General features: G+C 32.9%; 4 protein-coding genes across 6 annotated transcripts; 2 read left to right on the plus strand and 2 right to left on the minus strand.

Annotated features, from left to right (window-relative positions):
* Window positions 1–1,007: 1,007 nt before the first annotated feature.
* LOC126672093 (F-box protein At2g23160-like) lies at window positions 1,008–4,619 on the minus strand. Its single transcript, XM_050366002.2, has 3 exons — window positions 3,092–4,619; window positions 1,210–2,707; window positions 1,008–1,120 (listed from the first exon to the last, which is right to left on the minus strand). Exon 1 carries the CDS (start codon window positions 4,226–4,228, stop codon window positions 3,092–3,094), a length of 1,137 nt encoding a protein of 378 aa, XP_050221959.1. The 5' UTR covers window positions 4,229–4,619; the 3' UTR covers window positions 1,008–1,120; window positions 1,210–2,707.
* LOC126672087 (probable aspartyl aminopeptidase) lies at window positions 1,174–24,010 on the plus strand. Of its 2 annotated transcripts, XM_050365988.2 has the most exons (12): window positions 1,174–1,179; window positions 20,318–20,411; window positions 20,511–20,646; window positions 20,733–20,811; window positions 20,908–21,110; window positions 21,290–21,362; window positions 21,767–21,889; window positions 22,019–22,174; window positions 22,701–22,874; window positions 23,141–23,215; window positions 23,309–23,449; window positions 23,671–24,010. In XM_050365988.2, the coding sequence occupies exons 2-12, from the start codon at window positions 20,324–20,326 to the stop codon at window positions 23,890–23,892; spliced, it is 1,470 nt and encodes a 489-aa protein (XP_050221945.1). In that variant the 5' UTR covers window positions 1,174–1,179; window positions 20,318–20,323; the 3' UTR covers window positions 23,893–24,010. The 2 variants fall into 2 exon arrangements, with proteins under 2 accessions (XP_050221945.1, XP_050221944.1); XM_050365987.2 differs by lacking the exon at window positions 1,174–1,179 and having other exon boundaries at window positions 20,276–20,411.
* On the plus strand, window positions 15,977–18,311 carry LOC126672092 (F-box protein At5g07610-like). Of its 2 annotated transcripts, XM_050365999.2 has the most exons (3): window positions 15,977–16,101; window positions 16,479–17,568; window positions 17,958–18,311. In XM_050365999.2, exon 2 carries the CDS (start codon window positions 16,498–16,500, stop codon window positions 17,566–17,568), a length of 1,071 nt encoding a protein of 356 aa, XP_050221956.1. In that variant the 5' UTR covers window positions 15,977–16,101; window positions 16,479–16,497; the 3' UTR covers window positions 17,958–18,311. The 2 variants fall into 2 exon arrangements, with proteins under 2 accessions (XP_050221956.1, XP_050221955.1); XM_050365998.2 differs by having other exon boundaries at window positions 15,977–17,568.
* Window positions 24,011–24,295: 285 nt separating the features above from the next.
* Window positions 24,296–26,817, minus strand: LOC126672094 (adenylate kinase 4). Its single transcript, XM_050366004.1, has 6 exons — window positions 26,589–26,817; window positions 26,050–26,195; window positions 25,842–25,961; window positions 25,576–25,743; window positions 24,856–24,945; window positions 24,296–24,594 (listed from the first exon to the last, which is right to left on the minus strand). The coding sequence occupies exons 1-6, from the start codon at window positions 26,689–26,691 to the stop codon at window positions 24,493–24,495; spliced, it is 729 nt and encodes a 242-aa protein (XP_050221961.1). The 5' UTR covers window positions 26,692–26,817; the 3' UTR covers window positions 24,296–24,492.
* Between the last annotated feature and the right edge of the window lie 124 nt (window positions 26,818–26,941).

Raw genomic sequence — 26,941 nt, forward strand, 5'->3', positions numbered from 1 at the left:
TACCCACAACCCAAACCACTCAAACCAAATCAAAATTCAACCACCCAAACCAGCCATTCGAACCCTAACCACCACCCCACCCAACACCCGCCCCGCCCAATTTCGGTCGTCATCTCAGCTTTTTGACAGCGTTCATCTTCTCAAATGGATCTGAGAAGACGAACGCTTTGTCGTCTTCTCAGAGATCTGAGAAGACGCGTCGTTTTCTCAAATCCATTATTGAAACAGTTAAAATAGAGAGGTGGTCTTCTTCCGGCAAGGGCGCCCATATCGCTTCTGCTCTGACATCGTATTCTTGTACTTGTTAAATACTGATAAAATTTCTAAATGGATAGCACAACTTTTATAGTCCCAACTGAGCTTTTTGAGGCGATATTTAGGTCAATTTTTCACGGAGTTTTGGAGAAATTAGGGTAAATTAAAAAGGAATCATCGGAATTGCGATAATGCTGATTATGAAGGAGGATGGAAGACGGTGATGAATTCCGGCAAGAGGCGAGGAAAACACTGTGTTGACAATGGCGGCGGTAGAGAGAGTGGAGTTGCTTTTGGAAAAAGGAATAGTAACAGGTGGAGCTAGTTCTTGTATTGGAAAAGGGAATAGTGACAGAATTCGGAAGCAGCGTCAGGATGCTACACAAGAATAAAATCCTTAGTCAAGAAGTAACAAGAGAGACGGAGATGTGATTGCATACCCAGTTCCTGAGTGCATGTGCAAACACAACACACCACTTTTTTGAGCTAATCAAATGTACAAAGATACTCTGTTATAAGAAGTAGACAAGAAAGAGTAGGGGTGAGCTCGGTTCGGTTCCGTATGGAAAAGCCGAACCCGAACCAAACCACCCCTATTAAACCAAAACCAAACACCCCTACTTCGGTTCACAGATTTTTCGGTTCGGTAAAACGAAAATATCAGTTTTTTCGGTTTGGTTCGGTCGGTTCACCAGAAAAAAGAAAAACAATTTTTTTTAAATTGAACTCAAATTAAAATATACATAACAGCATAAATGAGAAGTTAATTACATTAAACGATTTTATATGAATTGTTTTACATTTTAATTTAATATTTAAAACTAAAATAATCAATCATAAATCACCAGCAATAATTCTTCTGCTCCTGCAAAAAAAATGGAATAGGGTTTAATTAAAACTAACAATCAAAATACAAAAACAAGATCAATTAAATTCTTAGATCCATGAAAATACCTTGAAAAAAAAACCATCGGTGGATGTAAGTGGCCGTTGATAGCAACCGGAGTGGTAAAGGCTCTAACAGCGGTAGCGGTGGCGGGCGGAGCGCAAAAGACCGGCGACAACTTACCAGAGGAGAGGATGAGCATCTCGTAGTGGTGTCTGGTGAGCATCTTAGTAAAAATGGATTTTAGATGAGAAATATTAGGTTTATTTGACTTGATTTATGTTTGATAAAGAAGAAAGATTGATATATTGGGAAAGAAAATAAGAGAGGAAAAAATGGGTAAGGGTTTGGTAAGACCATCTCCAAGGGAAGTTATCAAAATGGGAATTGATGACTCCCCATCTCCAAGGGAGTCACCAAAATGCATTTTGGTGACTCCCTCACACTCTCTTTCATCAAAAATGGTGAAGGAATTTTTCCTTCACCATTTCAATTTTTGAATATAATAATATGGTTAATTTACATTTTAATACATATAATTTATAGTTTTATTTAATTAATTACTTACTTATTAAATAATTTAACGAGACAATGATATAATTTTAGTTTTTATGTTGTGTTAATTTAAATAAATTAATGTAATGTTTATATTAGTTTTTTTATTATGTTAATTTAAATAAATTAATATAATGTTCATTTTAAATAATTTTAATATAAATTAAATTTTATAAAATATTCATAATTAAAAAAATATATAGCAATTTATTTTTAAAAATATGAATAATATTATAATTCGTACGAATATGAGCATAAATTAGTTTGTGGGTGTAATTGGTAAAAAGTGTATAAAATGTTAAGAATTAAAAATGATTATTATATTAAAAAGTAAAAAAGTAGTTTTTTTGGTGAGGAATTTGGTGATGACCATTGGAGTGGATTTGGTGAAAATTCACCAAATTGAAAAATGGTGAGGGAAAAATGGTGACTTCCCTTGGAGATGCCCTTAGGGAAAAATGGTAAGGGAGAGGAGATGAGGCGGCAGCAGTTATGGAAAATTAGGGTTTTTGGTTTTAAAGGGGGTATATATAGTATTGTGTATAAATGTCTAAAAGAACCCTCATAATTTATTTCGGTTTTTTCGATTCGGTTCGGTCACCGAACCTAAAAACCAAATTAAAACCGAAAACCGAAAATTTTATAAATTTTAAACCAAACTAAAACATATTAACCACTATTTTTTTCGGTTCGGTTTTTTTGGTCCAATTCGGTTTGGTTAAACGATTTGGTTCGGTTTTTGCTCCCCTAAGAAAGAGACAAAGTCCCACATACCATTGTATTAAAAAATCTCAACCAGAAATCCCCACAGAGTATTTGACTTCATAGATTTTGAAAATAGATGGATGCCTTATCATACATGTATGGATATCATATCAGAGCTCTTACTGCTGCAGTTATCACCTTCATTACCAGTCATAAATCTGCAAGCATCTAAACTGCAAAAATACTCCGTTTCATCTCTAATTCCTCTAGGCAGTGCGTCTTCAGCTTCAAAGCAAGCGATAAAACCTAAAAAAATGAAATCAGAAAACTGAATGTGAAAAATAAATCATTCAAAGATGTTTAACAAATCAAAGAAAGATGACTCATTACCAAACAAATATTATAAACAGGACTAGTCTAAAGTTTAACAGAAATGTTCCCCTGAAATTATATTGGGAGATCTTGGGTTGGTGAATATCTATCAGTATAAGAGACAAAACAAGAGCATATGATATCAATGCGCAATTTTCGATCATGTCTCCGACTCTTTGTGTCTTTTATTTTCAGTATAATTGTATATACAAATTACTAAAGCCAGTCTTCAATAAGTCGACACCAAAACTGTCATAATGGGACCAATACACTAGTTGAATAAACCAAAACAATTTAATGACACCGAAATGTACATACCTAAATCAATGAAGATTGAGGAGGGTGCTTGGTGAAGTCCTTGAGAACAATAAAGCTGGGAGTGTAAAGGAAGACAAAATGTTTGCCTCCGAATATTAATCTGCCTTTGACCATTTTAAAGATGACTTCCAATTTTCCATCTTGAAGATTATAACTGAGGAGCATAGTAGGGAATCCAAGAAATACAATATCAGCACTTGGATGAATAGCATAGGGCATAAAATTTGTAGAGATACCATCCTTGCACAGTTCTCTAACTTGGGGACTTAAAGACATCAAATGACTAATTGAAAGACAGTGCTTCAATCTCCAAAAACAGTTCTCAAGAATCCAAAAACAAAACTTGGATTTGGAAGAATCATGATTGGCATAATATAATTGCCCTTTGGAAAGGCCAATAAAGCCAAACTTGTATTTAGAATAAGCAACAGGCAGCTGAATGGCCTTAGCAATAAGATTGTCCAAGTCAAAACAAAGGAGATACTCCGACATAGATTGCATGTATAGCTTTCCATTCAAATAAACAGTGCGCACAATGTACTCAACAGAACTAAAAACCGATTGTTCAATGCGTAACTTTTGCTTCACCCAGTTTCCAGTGGCTGAAGAGAATACATCGAGATCTATAAAGCCACAACCGGCCTTTAAATCAGGAAACCGGATAATTTTGTAGTGTGGCGACATGAAATTTTCAAAAACAAGCGAAGCAACATAAGATCTATATTTGCGTTGGACATAAGGAACAGCAATGCACTGCTTGGTAGTTGGGTTGCAGACGTAATAGCGACCATCAGCTGAAAAAAATAAAAGCAAGCCGTTGCAAGCATCATGCAGTTTAAAGGGTCTGTGTGGTAAGAGTACAGTACAAGATCTGAGAAAACCTGAACAATTGTTATCACAATAACGACCTTGTGGATAAGAAACATAGGCTCTATCATAAACGGAAGTTTTTTTGCATACAAAAATGAACAAAAAACCAGAAGGGATAGCGGATGAAATGCGAGAGATGTTGGGGGCACAAACATTAGAGATGAGGTTGTACCAGCCTTTTGAAACCCTCTTACATTGCATCAGACTCTTCACCGGAAGTCTACACAGAATTTCAACTACTAAATCCTCGCTTAGTCTATCATCCATTATTTTTTACTCAACGAAAAACATACATACTTAGGATATTAAATAAGGACACAGGGAATCCATATAGCACAAGGATTAAGAATACATATAGTTTCCTAAATGGAAAAGGAACAGACTTTATTCTCTAATTTAACTAAGAAGGAAATTAATTTACATAATCATGATGGGAAGATACCTAATTCTCTGAATTGGGGAAATTGACAAGGAAAAGACTTCAACCCAATTGAAAGAAACAAGGGTTTGGCATGGAATAAAATTAAAAAAGATAATAAGTTATAAGTTATAAGAGGAATTCAGGCAGCATCGCCCCATCAAAAACATCCAAACTTTACTCTTTCCAAATTCAGTTTCGCACCTCGTCGTCGTTGGGAGAGGGATGAAGCAGCAACCATAATTTCTCTCTTTCCCTTGTAATTTTGGGTAGAATAATAAACTAGGCTTAAAAAACTAAGTCAAAAGGTACAATAAAACACTTGTAATTTTCATAAATGTACAGATCAACTCTTTTACTTTTAATGGTTATAATAAAGTTTTTTTTTTTTATTTTCAAATATAACAAATAACCCCTTTCTTTCAACACAATTAGAAACATTCGTGAATGACTGACACGTCTTTCATAATCATATAAAAAAAATTAAAAATAATTTTAATGTTTAAAATATTTATCAAAAGTCTGAGGGGGTAAGTGTCCCAAAAGTTAACTAAAAGAGCTTATTTGTTTAATATTTTTAAAACAACGAGGGTTTAATTGTTTAATTTTAAAATATGAGGGTTTGATTTTGTCAAAAAATAATAGGGCTGATTTGTACTTTTGAGAAAAGTCAAGGGTTTTTTTTGTACATTATGTCATAAACTAATAAAAACTACATATTAATAATTTTAACAAATTAATATAAATATTTTATTCAAATTTGTAATTTTTATTTAGCTAAGTATTTTATATGAGTTGGATAACTTATTTATTAAAAATTTAAATATAAATAAAATATTAAATGGCTAAAAAGATAAAAAAAAAAATTAAGTAGGCATAAACTTAAACTTCAAAAACATATCTATCAAACTTCTATTCAAAAGATAAACAAATTAATTCGCAAATGCCGAATATCTTTGATGATGCAATATCATGCGTGAATATCCTTCACAATCACCAATTCTTCTGAAATAGAGAACGCTCGTTGAACAAGCGCATGCGGGTTCTTTTATCACTTCTACTGGTCGTGTGCTTGCGCATTGCGTGAAATCAATAAAATGTTTATTTTTTCATATTACCAGTTAGATGATTTGATAAAATAAATGAATAGTGATTTTTTGAAAAGAATATGGTAAAATATATAATACCATTTACTTCATATACAAGTTATTATTATCACATTTCACATTTTTTTCGATTTAGGCACAATTTGAAAAAATGTGTTACAACAATATTTATAAATTTTTTTAGAAAATGGTTAGTGGTTTTTGTGTGAGCGTTCCAGAAATTATACAAATTAGAGATTTTAAAATTAAATCAAGCGAATATAGCAGTTTTTAATGTAATCTTTCGAATATCCGAATTGTATCCCAACCTCTTATTTGTGAAAAAAGAAGAAGTTTTTAAAGGATCTTAAAAAACCCTTAAGAATTCTTAAATAAATCTACTAATATCATTTAAAATTAAAAAAAGAGCTTTTGTATTTGAAAAAAATTTAAATTGACACCATAATTATTGTATAAAAAATAATGTTGAAAAACAAAATTAAACTAAGAAAAACGTGAATTGCAGTACATATAAATTCACGGAACAAAAATTTTTTAGGTAGACTCAATTCACCACGTCATCCGTAGACTAAGTCTATCGCATTACGACATGTCATTAAAATGATGGTAATCTTGTAAATTCATTTGTTATTTATTTACACATTTGAATAGGAAAATTACAAGATTGTCAACATTTTAATGACGTCTCTTACAGAACCAATGATTTTGACTTTGCTTTATCTTTGAAAGTTTTTGAGTTCTTTGTTGATTTTGTTGGGATTAATCATTATCTTATTTTACTTTTATAACATTTCCTCATAAAAATGCCAGATTCTTCTTCTCAACTGCCTACATTTTCCAATTTTTTCCTTTTATAAAAAAACTAACATTTTAATAAATTATCATTGTACGTGTTAAAATTAAAGATCATGGCCTCATGCAAATTATAAATCATGTGTTATTTAGTTCTATTGAACTTCTGAATTTTTTAAATTTTGATGTAAATAATGTCCTCTATATATGAATAGTAATAGTAAAGTCATTATACAAATATTATCTTAACCAAAATTAAATCCAACTCATAAATTATCTTTTTCTTCAATATCTTTTATCATCTTTTTCTTCAAGATCTTTATCGGATGTGGAAGATGACAAGCTTGGAATGTCCAAGAGTGTGATGGTGCCGTTATCGGCGTGTGAACGGAGCGGGGTTCGGGGGCCGCTCACCCAAAGCTTATGGCTGACTTCTCGATCTGGAAATGGTTTGAAAAATGGAGTCGGCACCTAGTTCAACTAGGAAATGCCTTTTAACCAATTAGATAGCCTTACTCGCCTCCGGTAAGACTATCGAGCATCGGACCAAAGACAAGGGTTCGTGGACCTTCCCGAGTCTCTTGTGCTTGGCTTATCAGTTACCGGCTTTATTTACTGGACATATTCGTATTATATCTCATCTCGACAATATATGCAGTTCACAAGATATGAAAGCTGTAAATAAACAGTGATGAAAGCAGTAAACACGTTTGACGCGCATATGACTCAATCTGGACTAGCATTTGAGGCAATTAGCAGGTACTCCTAAGCATACATCTAATCTTAGAGGTTTCTAGCAAATAACATAAGTCTGGCTGGTCTGGATATTTTACATGTACAAAGCCTAAATACAGATGTATAAATGTGATTGATTTATTTTATTAGGTGATCTTGAAAAACCTATACAACCATTTACTGCATTTTCGCTTTAGTTTTACGATGTCTAAGTGATGAGCTGGAATTGCATTAATGGGCCAATTTTAGGTGATTAGTCCTTTAACCAGTTATTATTTGATTTGGATGCTTTTGGAAAGCGATAAACAATATGAGCATACACAAGGGCAGTTGGACATACATACAAGGTTAGGAATACTTTTAAACCTCGTTGACTTTGAGTGTCTGGCACTCGCGCGGGTTTTGAGCATTGGTCTGGCCGGAATGGGCTCTCGGTCAAATCATGGAATTTGACTGTGTCGTCGATACAAATCCACTGGTTTAAACCGGAGTTGATTCAGAGTCCGGTTGAACCCGAATATTGGTCTGGAAGTTACTGGTCAAGTCGGATCTGATTCGATGGGCCCGGTTGACTGGGCAGATTACAATAACGGGCTTCGAGGCCCTAAAAACATCGGGTTAAGGCTATTTACTATTACAAACAGGTCCTACAACTAAAAAAATATTTTTGGAATCAAACTGAGCCTAATTCGGAACCCGGATGAGCCCGAAGACGCGTATAGAAGTTTGGATCGAAGCTAGAAGGATTTGGAAAGTGATTCTGAGAAGATGAGGATGAAGAACACGACGCCGGCAGGTTGGTGTGGCGGCGGCGCCAACTTATTCTGGCAGCGTCGCCGGTTTCAGTGGCAGCGGCACCGGTTCGTCGGCAGGTTCAGAGCTCGTATTGTTTTGCTTCGTTCTCACTCGTTTCAACTCCGTTTTTCATGAAAAAGTAGTTAAAAGCGCATAAAATCGAACAAGGAATTCAAAAACCACATAATCGGAGTGTTTAAATCTCATCTAGGCAAAAAGTTATTTATTGACAGCACGTACGTTTTTCAAATTTTCATATCAAAACAAGCTAAAATCTCCTAGAAACATGATTTCCAAGAGCTATAGATTAACCGGGTTTATGTATTTGAGTTTTAACATGATTAATTACATAAATTTAACATGTCTATCATCGAATTTCGTGGCAATTTATTGAAAGCATCGATTTAGTTAACATGACAATTTTAATGGAAAAAGTATTGAAACTATCCAAACATGCATCATAAGCACATAATTACAGCAATCATGACAATTTTACACATATTTATGGCAAAAGAACATAATAAGAGGATCCTCAGAATTACCGGTCTGAGTCCTTGGCTCGTTTGCCAACGAAGTTGATGTGGAATCCGGCTTCGAATCTGGTGCTTGCGCTGCGTTCTTGGAGAATTACCACGTACTAGGGTGTTTCAAGACTGGATTTGTGTGTGTGTGTGTGTTGTGATTTCGGGTTTGCTATTCTAGGGTGGTGGCCTGAATTCTGCTTAGTATTTTCTAGGGTTTGTGTGCCACCGTGTCTAATTTCTAGGGTTTGTGTGTCACCGTGTATGATTTCTAGGGTTTGTGTGCCACCGTCAGCCAGGCTGGCTTAAGGCTGTATTTATAGTGATTAGAGGTGACCTAAGATCTCCTAGAATCTTCTAGAACATTCTAGAATATTCTAGGATGAAAGTGTGTGAAGTGATAAGTTATTAAGTGTTGAGATTAGCCTTAAACTTTATCTTTTTAATTAAATTCGGATTTAAATTGATGGCTAAGTAATAAATTGTTAAAAGTGCATTTTGGTGTCCGAAAGTGTTAAAAAAGGTTGCTCGAGCCCTATATGTTTGGTTAAGGTCAATTTCAGTCCATCAAACTTGGAAATTGGCCTCATAAACTTTTAAAATATGGCAATTAGTCCATTTTCTAAACTTACATTACAACTTCTTTGAATTTTTATGGGCTATTTACGCCTAATTTTGTTTTAATCCTCCAAGTTTGCAACTGTGCACAGATTACGCCTACTTAGATTCCAGCAAGCAAATCGAAAGCTCGTCACCCGAACAGATTTCTCTGGAAATCATCATTGGCCGCTTCAGCTCCTTATCACTGTTTACCTGTCCAAAAAATAGGTGTCTACACGGTGCACGGGATTAGTGGGAATGTGTCTAAGGAGGATAGTAGAAGTTTTGGGATCAGCGTGATGTGAAAGGGTATAATACTTGTTTGGATTTTTGTATCAATTATCGGAAGGAATCTTCGAGAATTTTTTAGGAGAAGAGAAGATTCTTGGTTGTTGTTGCTTCAGGTGGAGTGAATCAACAGAGAGCTCAGATTGTTGACGCGGTTGTCATTACTAGAACTCTTAAAGCTACCATGGTTTTGCCTGTTTTGCAGGTTAATCTCATATGGGAAGATGATAGGTAATATAAAAAATATGTTTTGATGGTTGATTATTTACTTTCTTTGAAGATTGATTATTGATTAGCTTCTGGTTCATGTTTTGCAGGTTAATCTCATATGTTGTACTTATTAGTTTTGTAGGTGGAATTCATACCGATGACCCAGTAGTAGCGTTATAGTAACTTCACACAATCTGGATGCGCTAAAAAAAAGTGAGTCAACGCATTTGTATCCTAATCAGCAAGCGTCCATTGTACATATTTCCTCTCCACGGCTAAATGATAAAACTGCCCCTCCACGTCTCTACCCTCAAAACTGCACCTCATCAGACTATCTCTGTAGTTGTACACTTGTCTTTGTATGGGGTTATCTGATGGATTATTCTCCTGAAGGGATGCCAAAATAGCACACGGCCTAGCTTGAGCCGCACTTATATCCCGCACAATGAGTTTGGACGCCAGACTCAGTCCACTCATTTGCCGATATCCCTCAGGAGACACTGCTAAATTATGGCAGTGCATACTCTTTATCCCAAGTCTTACAATGACAACCCATGATTTTTTTATAAAATAACACCACAACTGATAATCGGCATTTGAACGCTTTCGTCTTGGTATTTTTCCATGAAGAAGAATTCGCCAAAGAGCCTCAATACCGTTCACCCCGTGAACATCTCAAAATCTTTCGAGTCCCCCCATTTTCGTGAGAAGATATAACCAATTTGAACATAATCTGGATAGCAATTGTTTTAGCCCATTTAATCGCTTCAGAATCACTTTAAACAGTTGTGCGTCATTGAATTGTCCACTGTATTTAATATCATCACCGTCAACATCTTCAAACTAAAACTGTAAAATATATATAACTAATATTAACATTTGCATTATTATTATTATTATTAATAAATAATTAAATAATTTTAATTCAAATATTCATTATTTTTTAAAAAAACAGGTGGCGTAGCAGCGGCAACCGGAAACACCCTCGACAGTTGTTTTCTGCAGAAACGCCCTAGGAGGGCGTTTTCTGTCAGCGCAAACACCCTAGGAGGGTATTTTCAGTCAATTGAAAACACCCATGGAAGGCGTTTTCAAGAGACTGAAAACACCTTCCTAGGGCGTTTCTGTTGCTGATATACAACAGATATATCAAAAAAAATTGAAATTAAATATTCTAAGCGATAAAAATTACCCCGGAATTGAATGGAATACTTGATTTCGATTCTTGATGTTCATTTTCAAACGAATTTGAAGCGTCGTTCATTATCAGATTCGAATGAGGTGGAGAGAATGTTTTTTTTTTTTGTATTTTCATAAAAATGACAAATATGTGAAAGACAGGGACGGTGGCTAGTAAATGAGGGCGGTATTTAGTAATTCAGTTTATTTATATTTTGAATAGAAGTTTCAAGTTTTTTTGAACAAAATAGAAGTTTCAAGTTTTTTTGAACAAAATAGAAGTTTCAAGTTTGATAGATATGTTTTTGAATACTAGTTTTGCATTACGTGCTACGCACGTGGCTCGTAATTTGATTCGTCGAATTATATATTAATTAAATTTATTATTATTAACATTAAATTCAAGTGATAATGGAAGAGCAATAATAGTAACATCATCAATTTTTGTTTAATATGTGATAATTTTATGTTTATGTAGTTAAATAGTAATTCATCCTTAATATTTTTAATATTAAATTAGTATTTAATAGCGCTATAAAACGTGTTTAAAATATTACTTAAGTTAAACTACTATAATTCTCTCAAAAAAAGAAGTTAAACTACTATAATATTTAATTGATTTAGAATATTATTTAAGTTAAACCACTTCTAAAACATTGATTTAGAATACTGCATATACTAAATTATTTCTAATACAACCAAAAGTTACTATTTTAACTATTATTTAATGTTATTATAGAATTTAATTATCTATTAATAATTAATTAATTAATTAATTAATCTTAAATACTACTTAACTTAAACTACTTTTAATGTTAGAGTTTAAATATAACTTTTTAACTAATTAATATATTCTTTTTTTAATAAAGTGTAATTTGACCATTAGAAGGAACAATAATTAAAGACATAATCTATACGAATAATAGATGACCTAGTTACATTAGGAGTTTTATTATTAATACATAGCTTAAATTTATAATTATATTAAGGACATTAACAAGGAGTTGACATTAGTTAGGAGTTTAATATATAACTTAATGTTAATAATAGGACACTAAAGTATACGTATAATAGATAATCTAACTAGTTATATTAGGAGTTTTATTTCTAGTATATAACTCAGTTTAATAATTAAATTGACAATAATAAGGAGTTTGACATTAATTAGAAGTTTAATTGATAACCTAATACTAATAATAAGGACGTTAAGGTAAATGTGCCTGTCCCCCCCATCCGTGCTTTTATATATAGTACTAGCGTTTCGCCACGTGCTATGCACGTGAGCGGCATTTACATGACCCGTTATTTAAATTTAATAAAATATTATAATAATACTTTATATTTAATAAATTATTATAAATTATTTTCATTTAAATTAAAACTACATCACGTTCGTTATATTAATATGACCCGTTATATATAATATTTATTTATTATTATTAGTAATATTTTAGTTTTTAATAATTTTTTATATAAGTTAAAACACGTGATATCTCTTTTCATATGTATTGAATTAAGTTTTTATATTTATTTTTAGCATGTTTTTGAACTCTAGTTAATGTGTTGATTTTTTACCTACTATATATATTAAATTAATAACAATTATTTTTTAGCCTCAAATTCAATTAATGCTTATAAATATGATATTGTATCCGTTATAAATATGAGAATTTGTAAAATTATGGATGAAATTATCCTCCAATTGCTACAACAATACATCAAACATAGTTAAATATAATTCATAAGTTAACTAATTCATAAGGATTCAAGTTTAAGATAACCACCATAGTTTGCTAATTTTCATTAAATAATTTATGTGATTGGAGTTTAGTTTAACTAAACAACATATGTTAAAGTGATTATGCTGCCCGTTGAATTTGCAGCAATTAGATTCATGTTTAACCATTAATAAAGAGTTTATTTTTTATTAGAATTTGATTTGGTATTTGACTCTTAATTCATTTAGATCTTGTTTTCACGTAAATATGATAAACTCATGTTAAAGCATTGTGTGTAATTGTATAATAATATATTTTTGTTTAATTTTTTAACTAATTGTATTGTTATTAAACTTCCTTGTTAAAATTAAATTCTTAATTAATTACTTTTATCAAAAGTAATTTTTTATTTGCTGTGTCATCAGTTAATTCATTCTTATTGAAATTAATAACATATATTGACTCTAATATCGTAATTTTGCCTGTCCCCCCCCCCTTCCCACATATAAGATAGTTATAGATTATAGATAGATAGATAGATAGATACACGTGCTACGCACGTGAGCGACATTTACATGACCCGCTGTGTATATTAAATATTAGATTATTAAATATACTACTTAAGTTCTAAATACAATATTCTTGTTTATATTATAATTGTAGCACGTGATTGATATTTATATGACCCGTTGTATATGTTATAATTAATAAATTAAATATTTTAATTTGCAAAAAAAAATATTATCATACACACCTCTTCAATAAAGACAACATCTAATATTTTTAATACAACTAATATTAAATTCTTTATACAACTAATTTTTCTTTTTGATAATAATTATTACCCTTAATGAACTCTATATGACCCGTGATATATTAATAATAAGTAAAAAGTTAATTAAAATAGTTTAGTTGTTGATAAATTGTTATAAATTATTTGTTATTGGCACGTTTACTCCTGTGAGTGATAATTATGTAACTCGTTCTGATTTAAATATTAACTAAAAGGTCGTGGTTTTTTGGTGATTAAGTCTAGTTTAATTAGTAAGATCATTATGGAAGAACCTATTACTTTTAACCTATTAATTTAAAATTGTTATCATCGAATAACCTATTAACAAATTTAGAAACATTTTTAAAATAGGACAAATGTCTTAAAAAGGCCAAACTTTTCATAAAAGTTTCACAAAAGTCCCGACCTTTTAATTTTGTCGATTTTGGCCAAAAACAAATTATTTGGTTTCAATTGTGGCCAACTCTCAATTTGATTTCAATTTGCCTATGTGGAGCCTATGTGACGCCTATGTGGCATGCCAAATATTGAAAGGTTAGGACTTTTGTGAAATCAAATAATCTATTTTTGGCCAAAATCGACAAAATTGAAAGGTCGGGACTTTTGTGAAACCAAATAATCAGTTTTTGGCCAAAATCAACAAAATTGAAAGGTCAGGACTTTTGTGAAACTTTTGTGAAAGGTTTGGCCTTTTTACAACATTTGGCCTTTAAAATATATAAAACGATGACATCTCAATTTGTTTAAATAACATGCTGAGATTATATTTAATTTGTGCTTGTTTGTTAGCAAATAGCAATCATCATAAAATAACCATTTGGAGAGTTTTGGTGTATATTTCCAGTTTTCCATAAAGTATAAAAACATGGATTAGTTTTATTTTTACCGTGTCTTAGTTGCCTAAACTATAAACAGTGAACTTATTAGAGAATTTAGCCTAAACTGTAATCGGTCGACTAATAAGAGAGATTAGACTTTTGATTTTGTTGAAACTCTATTTCGATCTTTTTAATCTGTTAAATTTAGTCCTACTCAACTTCAAACTCCATCTTCACAAATCTTGTTCGGATTAATTTTTATTTTAGCTTTTAATATTTATTTTTAATAAACTATTAAATTTGCATATAGTTAAACTCTTTGAATATTTATTGTAATTTGAACTATTAATGAAACCTATTACGGTAATTTTGCCTGTCCCCCCCCCCCCCCCCTTCCCACATATAAGATAGTTACTAGTTTTTCGCCACGTGCTACGCACGTGAGCGACATTTATATGACCCGTTGTATATATTATATATTAATTAAGATATTTATATAACTCGTTATTTATATTAAATATTATTATTAATAAGTTATTAAAAAAGTTATTCAAATTCAAATTGTAGTATGTGATTAAATATACTAAATATGATATTTGTTTTTTATAAACTATTTTAATTTTTTTTATTAAAATTAAAATTATAATAGCTGGGTGATATTTTTTCATAGTATTTAAACTTCTAATTGGCCTTATCTTCTTTTTGCCGTTTTTCTATACTTTTCTTATAGTACTTCAAGCTTTACTCTTTAAGCAATTAAACTTCTAATTGGCCCAATGCTAACGTTAATAGAATTACAGTAGATAATGTTTCAAGTTTAATAAAATGCTAATCCTTCTTTTATGTATTACATTATTTATAAATTGGTCTCTTATTAGCTTTATTTTTTCAATTACTATAATATATTTTTTATAATAATTAAACTTATAATTAGCCCTATCTCCTTTGTGCCGTTTTCTATGATTTTCTTATAGTATTTTAACTCTTAATTAAGTTTATATATTAATTACTAAATTTAATTGGTTGTTTTTAAATTTCATGTTAGCATATATAGGTTTATTGTTATATTGTAATTGACCAATTAGATGAGAAAAAACACATTGATTGTAAATCCTAATAAAGAAGATTCACATAAATTAAACAAAATTTATGGTAGCTATAGTAGTGCAAATACCTTATGTAGTAGTTTTTGGTATTAAATCTAACAACTGGATAATGGACAACTATGACATAAAAGAATAATAAAAAGAAAAAAAATAAATAAAAACCAACTAAATTGAATTATAAAATTAAAAATTGGAAAAGAAACCACATACATAGCAGTTGATCCCAACTGAGAAATTAACTGCATCTTCATACAAAGTTTTTGATCCCACCTGAGAAATAAACCCTGCACTATATAGTAAGCAAGTTGATTGATAAACACGGTTCCGTCACGTAATTAGAGTCCAACTTTATTAAGTGTTTGATTTTGAACTGATGAACTATGTTATATTCCCAACCATGCAAACTCTATGTGTTAGACTTGGTAGTGAACTCTACACTAACAATAAGCTTTTTTATTTTTGACGAATTCTAACACATAAAAAATAATTAACTGATTTATAATTGTTGTATTTTATTATAATTAGACTTCTACACAACTATTAATTATTATTTATAATTATATTTCTCAAGTGTATCTTTCTTATTAGAATTAGATTTGTATTTAACTTTGTAATAGAATTAGATTTGTACTAAACTTCGTAATTTTTTTAATTATGGAAGGCTAGTGTTGTCATTTTGCCTGTCCCCCCCCCCCTTCACACTTATAGAATAGTTATAGATTATAGATAGATAGATTATAGATAGATTTAATCTTTTCATTTTGACCTTTTTAACCACTTATCATTTTATTTCTATTTAAATTTTTAATAAATAATTTGTCCAACTCATATAAAATACTTTGCCAAATAAATATTTTTTTAAATTTCGAATTTAAATAAAATATAGTATATTGTAATTTGTTAAAATTATTAATATGTAGTTTTTTGAGCTTAGTTTATTCTACTATCCAAAATTACAAGGGAAAGATAGAAATTATACTTGCTGCTTCATCCCTCTCCCAACGACGACGAGGTGCGAAACTGTATTTGGATGTTTTTCATGGGACGATGCTGCCTATCTGGTCTGAATTCCTCTTCTCTCCATAGTACTAACTATTTTTTTTTAAATTTTATTCCATGCCAAACCCTTGTTTCTTTCAATTGGGTTGAAGTCTTTTCCTTGCCAATTATTTGTTAATTTCCCCCATTCAGAGAATTAGGTATCTTCCCATCATGATTATGATGTAAATTAAGTTCCTTTTAGTTAAATTAGAGAGTAAAATTTGTTCCTTTTCCATTTAGGAAAAATGGAGTCCTTGTACTATATGTATTCTTAATCCTTGTGCTATATGGATTCCTTGCGTCCTTATTTAATATCCTAAATAAGTATCTTTTTTGTTGAGTAAAAAATAATGGATGATAGACTAAGCGAGGATTTAGCAGTTGAAATTCTGTGCAGACTTCCGGTGAAGAGTCTGATGCAATGTAAGAGGGTTTCAAAAGGCTGGTACAACCTCATCTCGAATGTTTGTGTCCCCAACATTTCTCGCATTTCATCCACTACCCCTTCTGGTTTTTTGTTCACTTTTGTACGCCAAAAAATTTCCAGTTATCACAACGCCTATGTTTCTTATCCACAAGGTCGTTATTGTGATAACGATTGTTCAGGTTTTCTCAGATCTTGTACTGTACTCTTACCACACAGAGCCTATCAACTGCAGGATGCTTGCAACGGCTTGCTTTTATTTTTTTCAGCAGATGGTCGCCATTACGTATGCAACCCAACTACCAAGCAGTGCATTGCTGTTCCTTATGTCCGACGCAAATATAAATCTTATGTTGCTTCGCTTGTTTTTGAAAATTTCATGTCGCCACACTACAAAATTATCCGGTTTCCTGATATAAAGTTCGGTTGTAGCTTTATAAAGCTTGATGTATTCTCTTCAGCTACTGGAAACTGGGTGAAGCAAAAGTTACGCATTGAACAATCGGTTTTTAGTTCTGTTAAGTTTATTGAGCGCACTCTTTATTTGAATGGGAAGCTATACAGGCAATCTATGTCGAAGTATCTCCTTTGTTTTGACTTGGACAATCTTATTGCTAAGGCAATTCTGCTACCTGTTGCTAATTCTATAGACAAGTTTGGCTTTATTGGCCTTTCCAAAGGGCTATTATATTATGCCAATCATGATTCTTCCAAATCTAAGTTTTGTTTTTGGATTCTTGAGGACTGTTTTTGGAGATTGAAGCATTGCATTTTAATTAGTCATTTGATGTCTTTAAGTCCCCAAGTTAGAGAACTGTGCAAGGATCGCATCTCTACAAATTTTATGGCCTATGCTATTCATCCAAGTGCTGATATTGTATTTCTTGGATTCCCTACTATGCTTCTCAGTTATAATCTTCAAGATGGAAAATTGGAAGTCATCTTTAAAATGGTCAAAGGCAGATTAATATACGGAGGCAAATATTCGGTCTTCCTTTACTCTCCCAGCTTTATTGTTCTCAACGACTTCACCAAGCACCCTCCTCGATCTTCATTGATTTAGGTATGTACATTTCGGTGTCATTAAATTGTTTTGGTTTGGAAAATATTATTCAACTAGTGTATTGGTCCCATTATGACAGTTTTGGTGTCAATATATTGAAGACTGGCTTTAGTAATTTGTATATACAATTATACTGAAAAATAAAAGATACAAAGAGTCAGAGACATGATCGAAAATTGCGCATTGATATCATATGCTCTTGTTTTGTCTCTTATAGATATTCACCAACCCAAAATCTCCCAATATAATTTCAGGGGAACATTTCTGTTAAACTTTAGATTAGTCCTGTTTATAACATTTGTTTGGTAATGAGTCATCTTTCTTTGATTTGTTAAACATCTTTGAATGATTTATTTTTCACATTCAGTTTTTTGATATCATTATTTTAGGTTTTATCACTTGCTATGAAGCTGAAGACGCACTGCCTAGAGGAACTTGATATGAAATGGAGTATTTTTGCAGTTTAGATGCTTGCAGATTTATGACTGATAATGACGGGTGGGGTATTATTGGATCGACAGACGGACAAGGTGATAACTGCAGCAGTAAGAGCTCTGATATGATATCCATACTTGTATGATAAGTCATCCATCTATTTTCAAAATCTATGAAGTCAAATACTGTATTCAGTTTAGAGGTTTCTGGTTGAGATTTATTAATACAATGGTATGTGGGACTTTGTCTCTTACTTGTCTACTTCTCATACTAAAAGTTACTTGGAAATATGATTTTAGTTTATCTTAGATTTCGAACGTGAAATATTTAACTGTTACATTTTTTCATTTTGAATATTGAAGTTGTTTTGTGTCGAGCGCTACAAATGTTGATGTTGTTAGTTGTTACATTGAAATCCTAATATATTTTGTTTGATGCGAAAGCTATTCAGATATTAAATAAGAGAAGATAAACAATAAAAAATACACCAGTTTGTGCGGTTTGATAAATGGGATTGACAGCGGACAGAGAGGGCAAAGATAGTTTAAAATTGCACCACTAGTGTCTGAGCTTTCAAAAAAAATTATTTGAGTGTCTGGACATTTCTTTTCCGTCTAAATTGACTCCTGAACTGTTTTAAAATATACAAAATTGGTGTTTTGTTCCTTTTCCGGAAAAATTGTGATGACTGTGCTGATACACATAAATAGAAAAAATTTCATTTTTATTTAATTATTTTTGATGTATGAGAAATTAATTCCTGGCAGAAGAAACAGAAAACTGTACTATGAATAAAAATGCTATACATGAAATGGTTCAATGTAGAATCTAGAGCTACAAAAAGGAGTACAGAATTGTCTTACAAATTGTATGCACATAACAGAGTATCTTTTTACATTTGATTAGCTCAAAAAAGTGGCGTGTTGTGTTTGCACATGCACTCAGGAACTGGGTATGCAATCACATCTCGGTCTCTCTTGTTACTTCTTGACTCAGGATGGCCATTTTATTTCCTGTGAAGCATCCTGACGATGCTTCCGAATTCTGCATTTGAAAGTGACGATTCTTCGAAGAAAGGAATCATTACCTAACATCTTCCCATGTGAGATTAACCTGCAAAACAGGCAAAACCATGGCAGCTTCAAGAATTCTAGCAATAACAACCGCCTCAACAATCTGAGCTCTCTGTTGATTCATTCCACCCGAAGCAACAACCACCAAGAATCTCCTCTTCTCCTTAGATATTCTCGAAGATTCCTTCCTATAATTGATACTAAAATCCAAGCAAGGCTTATACCCTTCCCCATCAGGCTGCTCCCAAAACTCCCTCTCCTCCTTCGACACATTCCCACTAATCCCTTGCGCCGGTAACGGCACCATCACACTCTTCGACAGTCCAAAGATCTTGAAGAAAAAGATGATAAAAGACTGCGATTTCGTAGAAGAGAATGCGAGTGAAGAAGATGATGAAGCGGAGATGAAAGAATTGCATGAGACGGAATCTTGAAAAATGGGGAATAAGGGGGGATTTTCTGTTACCTGAGTTGGTGTTAAGAAGACCAGAATACCCTTAATATTTCAGATTATAGAGTAAATTTGAAGGGTGTTTTGGTCTGAAAGCACGTCTGCTGAGTGACGGCGTTTATTTGGTTGGTTAGATTCAGTTTCTTTTCCCGGGCAAAATGCTGGTATATCAAACTGAATGACTGTGCAAGGAAATAACTGACTCTGCCTACATGGATTGTTGTGATTGGTCTTATTTTTTTTGTCGTGCTTTACTTATAATGAATGATCAATTATACATTTGTTTTAAGACATGTCATACACTTTCCTTTGTTTTGATAAGTTTGATCTTCAAATTGTGAAGAAACGTATATAAATTTACATTGAAAAAATAAATTTAAAAATTAGAAATGTCGAGATTTAAGAGTGTAATTATATAAATTTAAAATATTTGTATCTAGCTTATTTTAAAAGTTATTCAGATTTCTTGAATTTTATACAGTTGATTTTAATTTATTTGAATTTAATAAATTGAAAAAAAAAAGAATAAAATATTTAGTTATAAGGGATCTTTTTGATTATAGAATATAATGAATCTTAAATTTGTTAATTGAAAAAAATACTTTAAAGATTTAATTTAAAGTATTATTCACACAACATTTAATTGATATATAGAGGGCAATATTGTCAAGTAAGTGTGCAGGCCAAGCCCCCAGAGCCCAGGCCCATCCTTTTTACATAGACTTGCACACACATCATACAGTCACTAATAAACTGGAAGTCTCAAACAAAAACAGCTCAAAAAAACAAGAAAAAAATGGCAAAACAAGAATCAGCTCAAATCGAAGTCGAATCCGATCTCATAAACTTCTTAAACGCTTCTCCTACAGCTTTTCACGCCGTTGGTAATTTATTCACCTTGTTTTCATATCCCTCTTCAAATAATATGAAAATCTAGTAAAGTTTATGTCTTTAATATGTTTTTTTTGGTATGGATTGTGTAGAGGAGGCAAAGAATAGATTAAAACATTCAGGATATGTACAAGTTTCAGAGAGAGATGATTGGAAGCTTGAAGCTGGAAACAAATATTTTTTCACTAGGAATTACTCTACTATAGTTGCCTTTGCCATTGGTAAAAAGTATGTCTTTTTAGAATAGATTTTTATATGTTTTTATGTGTTTTTTTAATGTTTTTTTGGAAATAATTGTTGAATTGTTGGTTTAGATATGTTGCTGGTAATGGGTTTTATATTGTGGGTGCCCATACTGATAGTCCTTGCATTAAGTTGAAGCCTGTTTCCAAGGTGACATCTTGATTTAAAAGTTGTATCTTTTGAGTAATCGGTTTGGTTTTTCTGTTCTAATTTTGGTTTTTGGAATTATTTGTTTGTTATGGTAAGGTAACTAGACATGGGTACTTGGAGATTGGAGTTCAGACTTATGGAGGTGGTTTGTGGTATACATGGTTTGATCGTGATTTGACCATAGCAGGACGTGTGATTGTAAGAGAAGAAAAGGATGGCTCTGCTTCCTACTCACATCGACTTGTTAGAGTTGAGGAGCCCATTATGCGTGTTCCTACCCTGGCGATTCATTTAGACAGGTCCGGCTTCTAATAAGTTGTGTAAATTAACTATATTTAGTTGTGCTTAAAGCTTGACTTTTCATATCACCAGTCTTTCAGATTTTGTGTCTTGTAGTTTTGTGAGTAATGTTTCATGGTTGTATCATCTCATTTATAATCATGGCGTTGTGAGGTTTTACTTTACGTGCTTTGAATAGGAATGTGAATAGCGATGGATTTAAGGTGAATACACAGAGTCACCTGGTTCCGGTTTTGGCAACTTCAGTTAAGGTAATCTTCAAATTCTCTTTTGATTTGTAAACTTAAAATTCATTTTAAAATTTAAGGAAATGGATGCTATTGTTATCTTATATGAAGCATGAATTAAGAAACCATTTGAAATGTGTGTTTATGTTTGAAAAGGCAGAGTTATCTATATTCTATAGAAAAGCTAAGTTTTGCAATGTTATTCAATATCCTGTTACTGCATTTGTGACTGAACATTTCACAGTTTAGAAAGATTGAGCCGCCAGTTGTTATGACTCGCAGTCAATTTAAGAATCCGAAAGCATTTGCCAAATAACTTAATTAAAATGGCGAGGGAATCTCTCATCATATGCATTTCTTCTTTCACAAGAAGGCATAGTGCTTTTTGATGTTTACTTTTCTTTATATGACAAATTGCTTTTTCACAGGCAGAGCTTAGTAAAATGGCTACCGAAAATGGTCCTATTGAAAGTGGTGAAGAAACTGATGGGAAGGAATCTAATAAGGGAACAACTAATGAAAGCTCAAAGCATCACCCACTGCTTTTGCAGGTTGGTGATTTTCAAAATTAGGTCCTCTATTTTTTATTTTTCATACCTTTTATTGTTGGGGGAGAGATGATAATTTGAAATTTTCTGATGGTGATCACTGATTTCTTTAAATTCTTTCTTTTCTACTAGATAATTGCAAATCAGATTGGCTGCAAAGCAGATGATATTTGCGATTTTGAATTGCAAGCATGCGATACTCAACCAAGTATAATAGCTGGTGCTGCTAAAGAATTTGTTTTCTCTGGAAGGCTTGATAATCTCTGCATGTCATTTTGCTCTTTAAAGGTATTGGATAGTAAAATTATTAATCTCATCTCATATAATAGATGCTTTTTAATTCTGACTATGAGGGAAGACATTTTTATCTGATGTCCTCTTTGGTTTATCTAGTAAACCGAAGCTGTAGTGTTAAAATCACCATCTCTTGTTCTGATTCCTATTGCATTGGTTTGGTTCATATCTATGGTTCGATTAGAGTGACAATGAAATTGAATTTTTCAACAGATGTAGAGTATGTAAGCTTAAGCATATTTACTTAGTAAATTTGATTAATTGAATTTGAAAACTGATAGGTGTTAGGTGTTGTTATTATTAGCATTGGCAAGTTTTTTTGTCTATCCTATATTCATTAGATAGCATGGGTTAGTTGGGGAAAATCACTCATTTTATTAAAGATTACAACTAGAAATACTTTATGCAATGTTGATTAATCACCTTGATGGTCTTCATATACAGCAACACAAATTTACTCTTATTTAATATGAATCTTCATTACTCTGAAGCTAATTCTGAATTGTGACTTGTGTTACAGGCACTGATAGATGCTACAGCTTCAGAAAACAATCTTGAAAATGAAAGTGGCGTTAGAATGGTGGCATTGTTTGATCACGAGGAGGTTGGATCTAATTCAGCACAAGGAGCTGGATCTCCTGTCATGTTTGATGCTCTTTCACGGATCACAAGCACCTTCAACTCAGATACTAAGGTGCTTCCTTAGTATTAATTTATCGCATTATTTTTGGGATTCAGGAGACAAAACGTTAATTCATTATTGAAATGTTGCCTTTATTTTTTTTGCTTTTAATCATGGTTCAGTTAGACCTTATGTTGAATCTTCATATGCCGTTCTTACGGAAGTTGGGTGATTTTTATCAAAGAAACCTGCATGGTACTCTTAGAATTACACCCCAAATTCTGAAGTTATGTATTATATGTTAACTTGATTGTTTTGTTTCTTTGATTTCTTATCAGCTGGTTCAAAAAGCAATCCAGAAGAGTTTTCTTGTGTCTGCTGACATGGCACACGCCCTTCATCCCAATTATGCAGTACTGTCTCAGACTCCCAAGTAACTCAAAAGTGCATTTAGATAATTTGTTCTTTCATCCTGGTATGCTGACATGGCATATGTTATCTCTTAGGACAAACATGAGGAAAATCATCAACCCAAGATGCATGGAGGGCTCGTGATTAAACACAATGCGAATCAGCGCTATGCAACTAATTCAGTCACCTCCTTCCTATTTAGGGAGATCGCCAAAAAGCATAAGCTTCCTGTTCAGGTCGGCCCCTCTCTCTTCTACCGCATTGTTATTTAGAGAAATAGCAACACAGCATAATCTAGAATAAATTGCTATTTACGTCGAAGCTTTCTCTTGAATGTTTATCGTAAATGCATATGCAGGAAAGCCAACTTTAATATCATTGAATAACATCTTTTTTGAGTTTGAATTAGGCTGGAGCATGAAACTAATTGCTTCTGTGAAATTCCTAAAAATGGCAGGATTTTGTGGTCCGCAATGATGTGCCTTGTGGATCAACCATCGGTCCCATCCTAGCAAGCGGGGTGGGGATTCGTACTGTTGATGTTGGCGCCCCACAATTATCAATGCACAGCATTAGAGAAATGTGTGCAGTAGATGACATTAAGTATTCATACGAGCATTTCAAGGCATTCTTCCAAGAGTTCTCTGATCTGGATGCTAAGATTACTGTTGACATTTAAGTGTGTGCACCTCAACTTATCTCTGATTTTCCAATGAAAGACTCATTAAATTGCTTAGGCTTTTCTTTTAAATAATGGACAGCTTCAAGATTTTGAATCCGAGACTAACTTTTAGTAACCAGGTATAAGAGTTTTTACTCAACCAGTGAATCTCTAGCAATACTACTTGTGAATGATTCTGTGTTTTCATAAAGTCCCAAGAAGGAATTACTGCTCTCGGATCAGGCTATCCGGGTGATGACTCTTTAAACGAGAAAGAACCAGGATAGCAATAATAATGAAAATGGGGCACTCATGCAACTACATTTAGTCCTTCAAACAAAGAAATTGGTGAAGATAAATATGATGTCAAATGAATGAATTCAGGCATCGTACCAATAAAACCAAGAGAGCATAAAAGAAATGACAAAACTGTAACATCATTATTTCATAGTGAGCTCAGTTTAATTATCTCAACAGAGGACGGCCGGCGTACAGTCAAAATGAAATGGAATCAAAGGTTCAACCTTTGTGAATGTGTTTTTTTTTAAGTAGATATGAGAGCAAAATCAACTACTGTGGCTCAAAACTCATCATTTGCGAGTCTAAAAGGGCCTTAAATTATGAGGAAAGCACTTTCTGGACCTCGGTTGTGACAAATTTGGGAGGTTTCTCTGCAGGAAGGTCTGCAACGGAGCCCTTCTTCTTGTAATAATCAATCACCTGCAATTCACATGATAAAAAATCATTGCCCCTTCAGAATAAACACAATAGTAACAATACAAAATGACAATATAGGACAACAACAAAGTAATATGGCTAGACCGACATTTAAAGTATGTATTGAGATTCAACTCTAGAAGCAACATAAATAGATAAACAACTGCTACTCAACCCTCCCATTAACTATTATACGGCAGTTGAATTAAATTTTCATTTGATGTTAACAAAAGTAATAGGAGTACAACATCTATAAGAACTTACTGGTTCAGTTTGCTTGTGGAACGCCTCAAGCCTTGACTTAAGCACTGCTGCAGTATCATCTTTACGTTGAATCAAAGGCTCTCCAGTTACCTTCAAGAAAATAAGAACATGAAACAGCTTATCAACGTACTGCCAACTGCTAGGCGATCGTGAAGCAATTGATGCAGAAACATAGCAGCAAGCATATACAGCCAGTAATACTTGTGTAAACCATACTCATTTACACATGGACTGCTCAAGATTGAAAAATGCTTGATATAGACTAAAAGATATAGAGCCAAATGATCTTCCTCTAAGGTTTTTCAACAGGCAATTGCAATTCCACCTAATCTACATCAATGCGTATTGATATGGTCTAAATGAATGGTTTATAGTGTGCCAGCTGAGCATCTACTTATGGTTAATATGAAAATTCTACGAACTTGATCCTCAAAGTACAGTGTGTAAACTTTTCGACACTATGTTGCAAGGATACATGCATGAAACTTCCTCAGACTGGTCAGTAGTATCCTAGTTTACTAAATAAAAAAACAATGACCACATGGATTCAAATGCAACAAGAAGAAGCTACCATAACAGAAACATATCTGGAATCTATAATATCTTGTTTGATCAGTTTTTCTGCTTTTGAACTACCCCAATCAATGCATGAATAGTAAACCAGTAAGTTAAGCATTCACAATCAAAAAAACTAAAAGGGGCGTAAAAATGTTTCCTTACATCATCTACACCAGTAACCTTAGGAGGAGCAAACTTTGTGTGGTATGTTCTACCACTTGAAGGGTGGATCCAGCGGCCAGTGATTCTTTCCTCCAAGATGGCATCGTCAATTGCGAAATTGAGTACTTTATCAACCTTAGTTCCTTGCTTTTCAAGCATCTCATCAAGCTGCAACAGTCAATAGACATTAAGATTAAGAGCGCAATACAAAGAAAATGAACTGCACAATCCTAAGAGATAGTGTGCTCAAACAGTGCGAGCGGTACCTTCTGTGCTTGAACCACAGTTCTAGGAAATCCATCAAGAATGAAACCTTTCTGACATGAAGGTTTCTTCATCGCTTCATCTATAATGCCAACAACCAAATCATCAGAAACTAGTTCTCCCTGGAGAAACCACCAAAATGTTCCATTAGCGAACCACGTAGAACAAGAAAGAACAAACAGAAAAACGAAAATAGACGAAGAATGAAACCTTGTCCATGGCCTCCTTGGCCTTAATTCCAAGAGGGGTTTTAGCAGCAACAGCAGCTCTCAGCATATCACCAGTAGCCAAGTGACATAAGCAGTACTCATCCTTGATGATAGGTGACTGAGTCCCTTTACCCGATCCAGGTGGACCTGCCAACAGAGAATTCACAGCTTATAATATGACAGTGTTCAGCTAGCAAAATTGTGTTGGCTTATCTCTTAGTTTGACATAAAATCTTACTCTAGAAACTTAACTGTTATATTGAAACATTATAGGACTATCTATCTAGTGTAAATCTCGCAACCATAACAGAAATATACTCAATTTCATAATTCGGGGTAAAAATAAACTTATCCCAATTTTCAACTCAAGTAAACCCTTAAACCCTGACTCACCAAAAAAAGGCACAATCTAATTAATTTCAGCAACCAAACAAGGAAGCGAGATAAGTAATTAAAAAGGCACATAAAAAAGTTTGGATCTGAAGTATTGTAATTATAGGAAACGACAGTGCAATTGAGAGACATAGAGAGAGAATTTACCGATAAGAATGAGGCGCTTGTCGGGTTTGGTGGAGCATTTCATGCGGCGGAGGAGCTCCGTCATGAGATCTATGGATTGCACATCCTCCAAATTGCCTGCCATTTTTTTTTCTTTCTAACCAAACACAAAAGACAGAGTTTGAATATAAGAGAGGTTGGTGTGTTTGAAAATGAGAAGAGTTTTATTTTTTGAACTTCGCTTTGGTTTGGACTTTGGAGTTCGGACCTTCCGATGCTTCAAAATCAAGCATTTTCCATCACTTACCACTTCCTTTTCTCAAATTACCTAATTACCCCTAGACTTTGACTTCTAATGGAATTGCTTATTATTTTAATTAGGATTAAACAACTTT

The sequence above is a fragment of the Mercurialis annua genome, linkage group LG3, assembly GCF_937616625.2.
Source record: "Mercurialis annua linkage group LG3, ddMerAnnu1.2, whole genome shotgun sequence".
NCBI lineage: Eukaryota > Viridiplantae > Streptophyta > Magnoliopsida > Malpighiales > Euphorbiaceae > Mercurialis > Mercurialis annua.

What these genes read in the sequence shown, in the direction of transcription:
- LOC126672093 (XM_050366002.2), bottom strand. Translation starts at nt 4,228, where the DNA reads ATGGATGATAGACTAAGCGAGGATTTAGTAGTTGAAATTCTGTGTAGA.
- LOC126672092 (XM_050365998.2), top strand. Translation starts at nt 16,432, where the DNA reads ATGGATGATAGACTAAGCGAGGATTTAGCAGTTGAAATTCTGTGCAGA.
- LOC126672087 (XM_050365988.2), top strand. Translation starts at nt 20,324, where the DNA reads ATGGCAAAACAAGAATCAGCTCAAATCGAAGTCGAATCCGATCTCATA. An exon ending in TGTCATTTTGCTCTTTAAAG is followed by an intron (nt 22,175 to 22,700) that starts GTATTGGATAGT and finishes CTTGTGTTACAG; the next exon opens with GCACTGATAGATGCTACAGC. An exon ending in CCTTCAACTCAGATACTAAG is followed by an intron (nt 22,875 to 23,140) that starts GTGCTTCCTTAG and finishes ATTTCTTATCAG; the next exon opens with CTGGTTCAAAAAGCAATCCA.
- LOC126672094 (XM_050366004.1), bottom strand. Translation starts at nt 26,691, where the DNA reads ATGGCAGGCAATTTGGAGGATGTGCAATCCATAGATCTCATGACGGAG. An exon ending in CCAAGGAGGCCATGGACAAG is followed by an intron (nt 25,962 to 26,049) that starts GTTTCATTCTTC and finishes TGGTTTCTCCAG; the next exon opens with GGAGAACTAGTTTCTGATGA. An exon ending in CTGTGGTTCAAGCACAGAAG is followed by an intron (nt 25,744 to 25,841) that starts GTACCGCTCGCA and finishes TGACTGTTGCAG; the next exon opens with CTTGATGAGATGCTTGAAAA.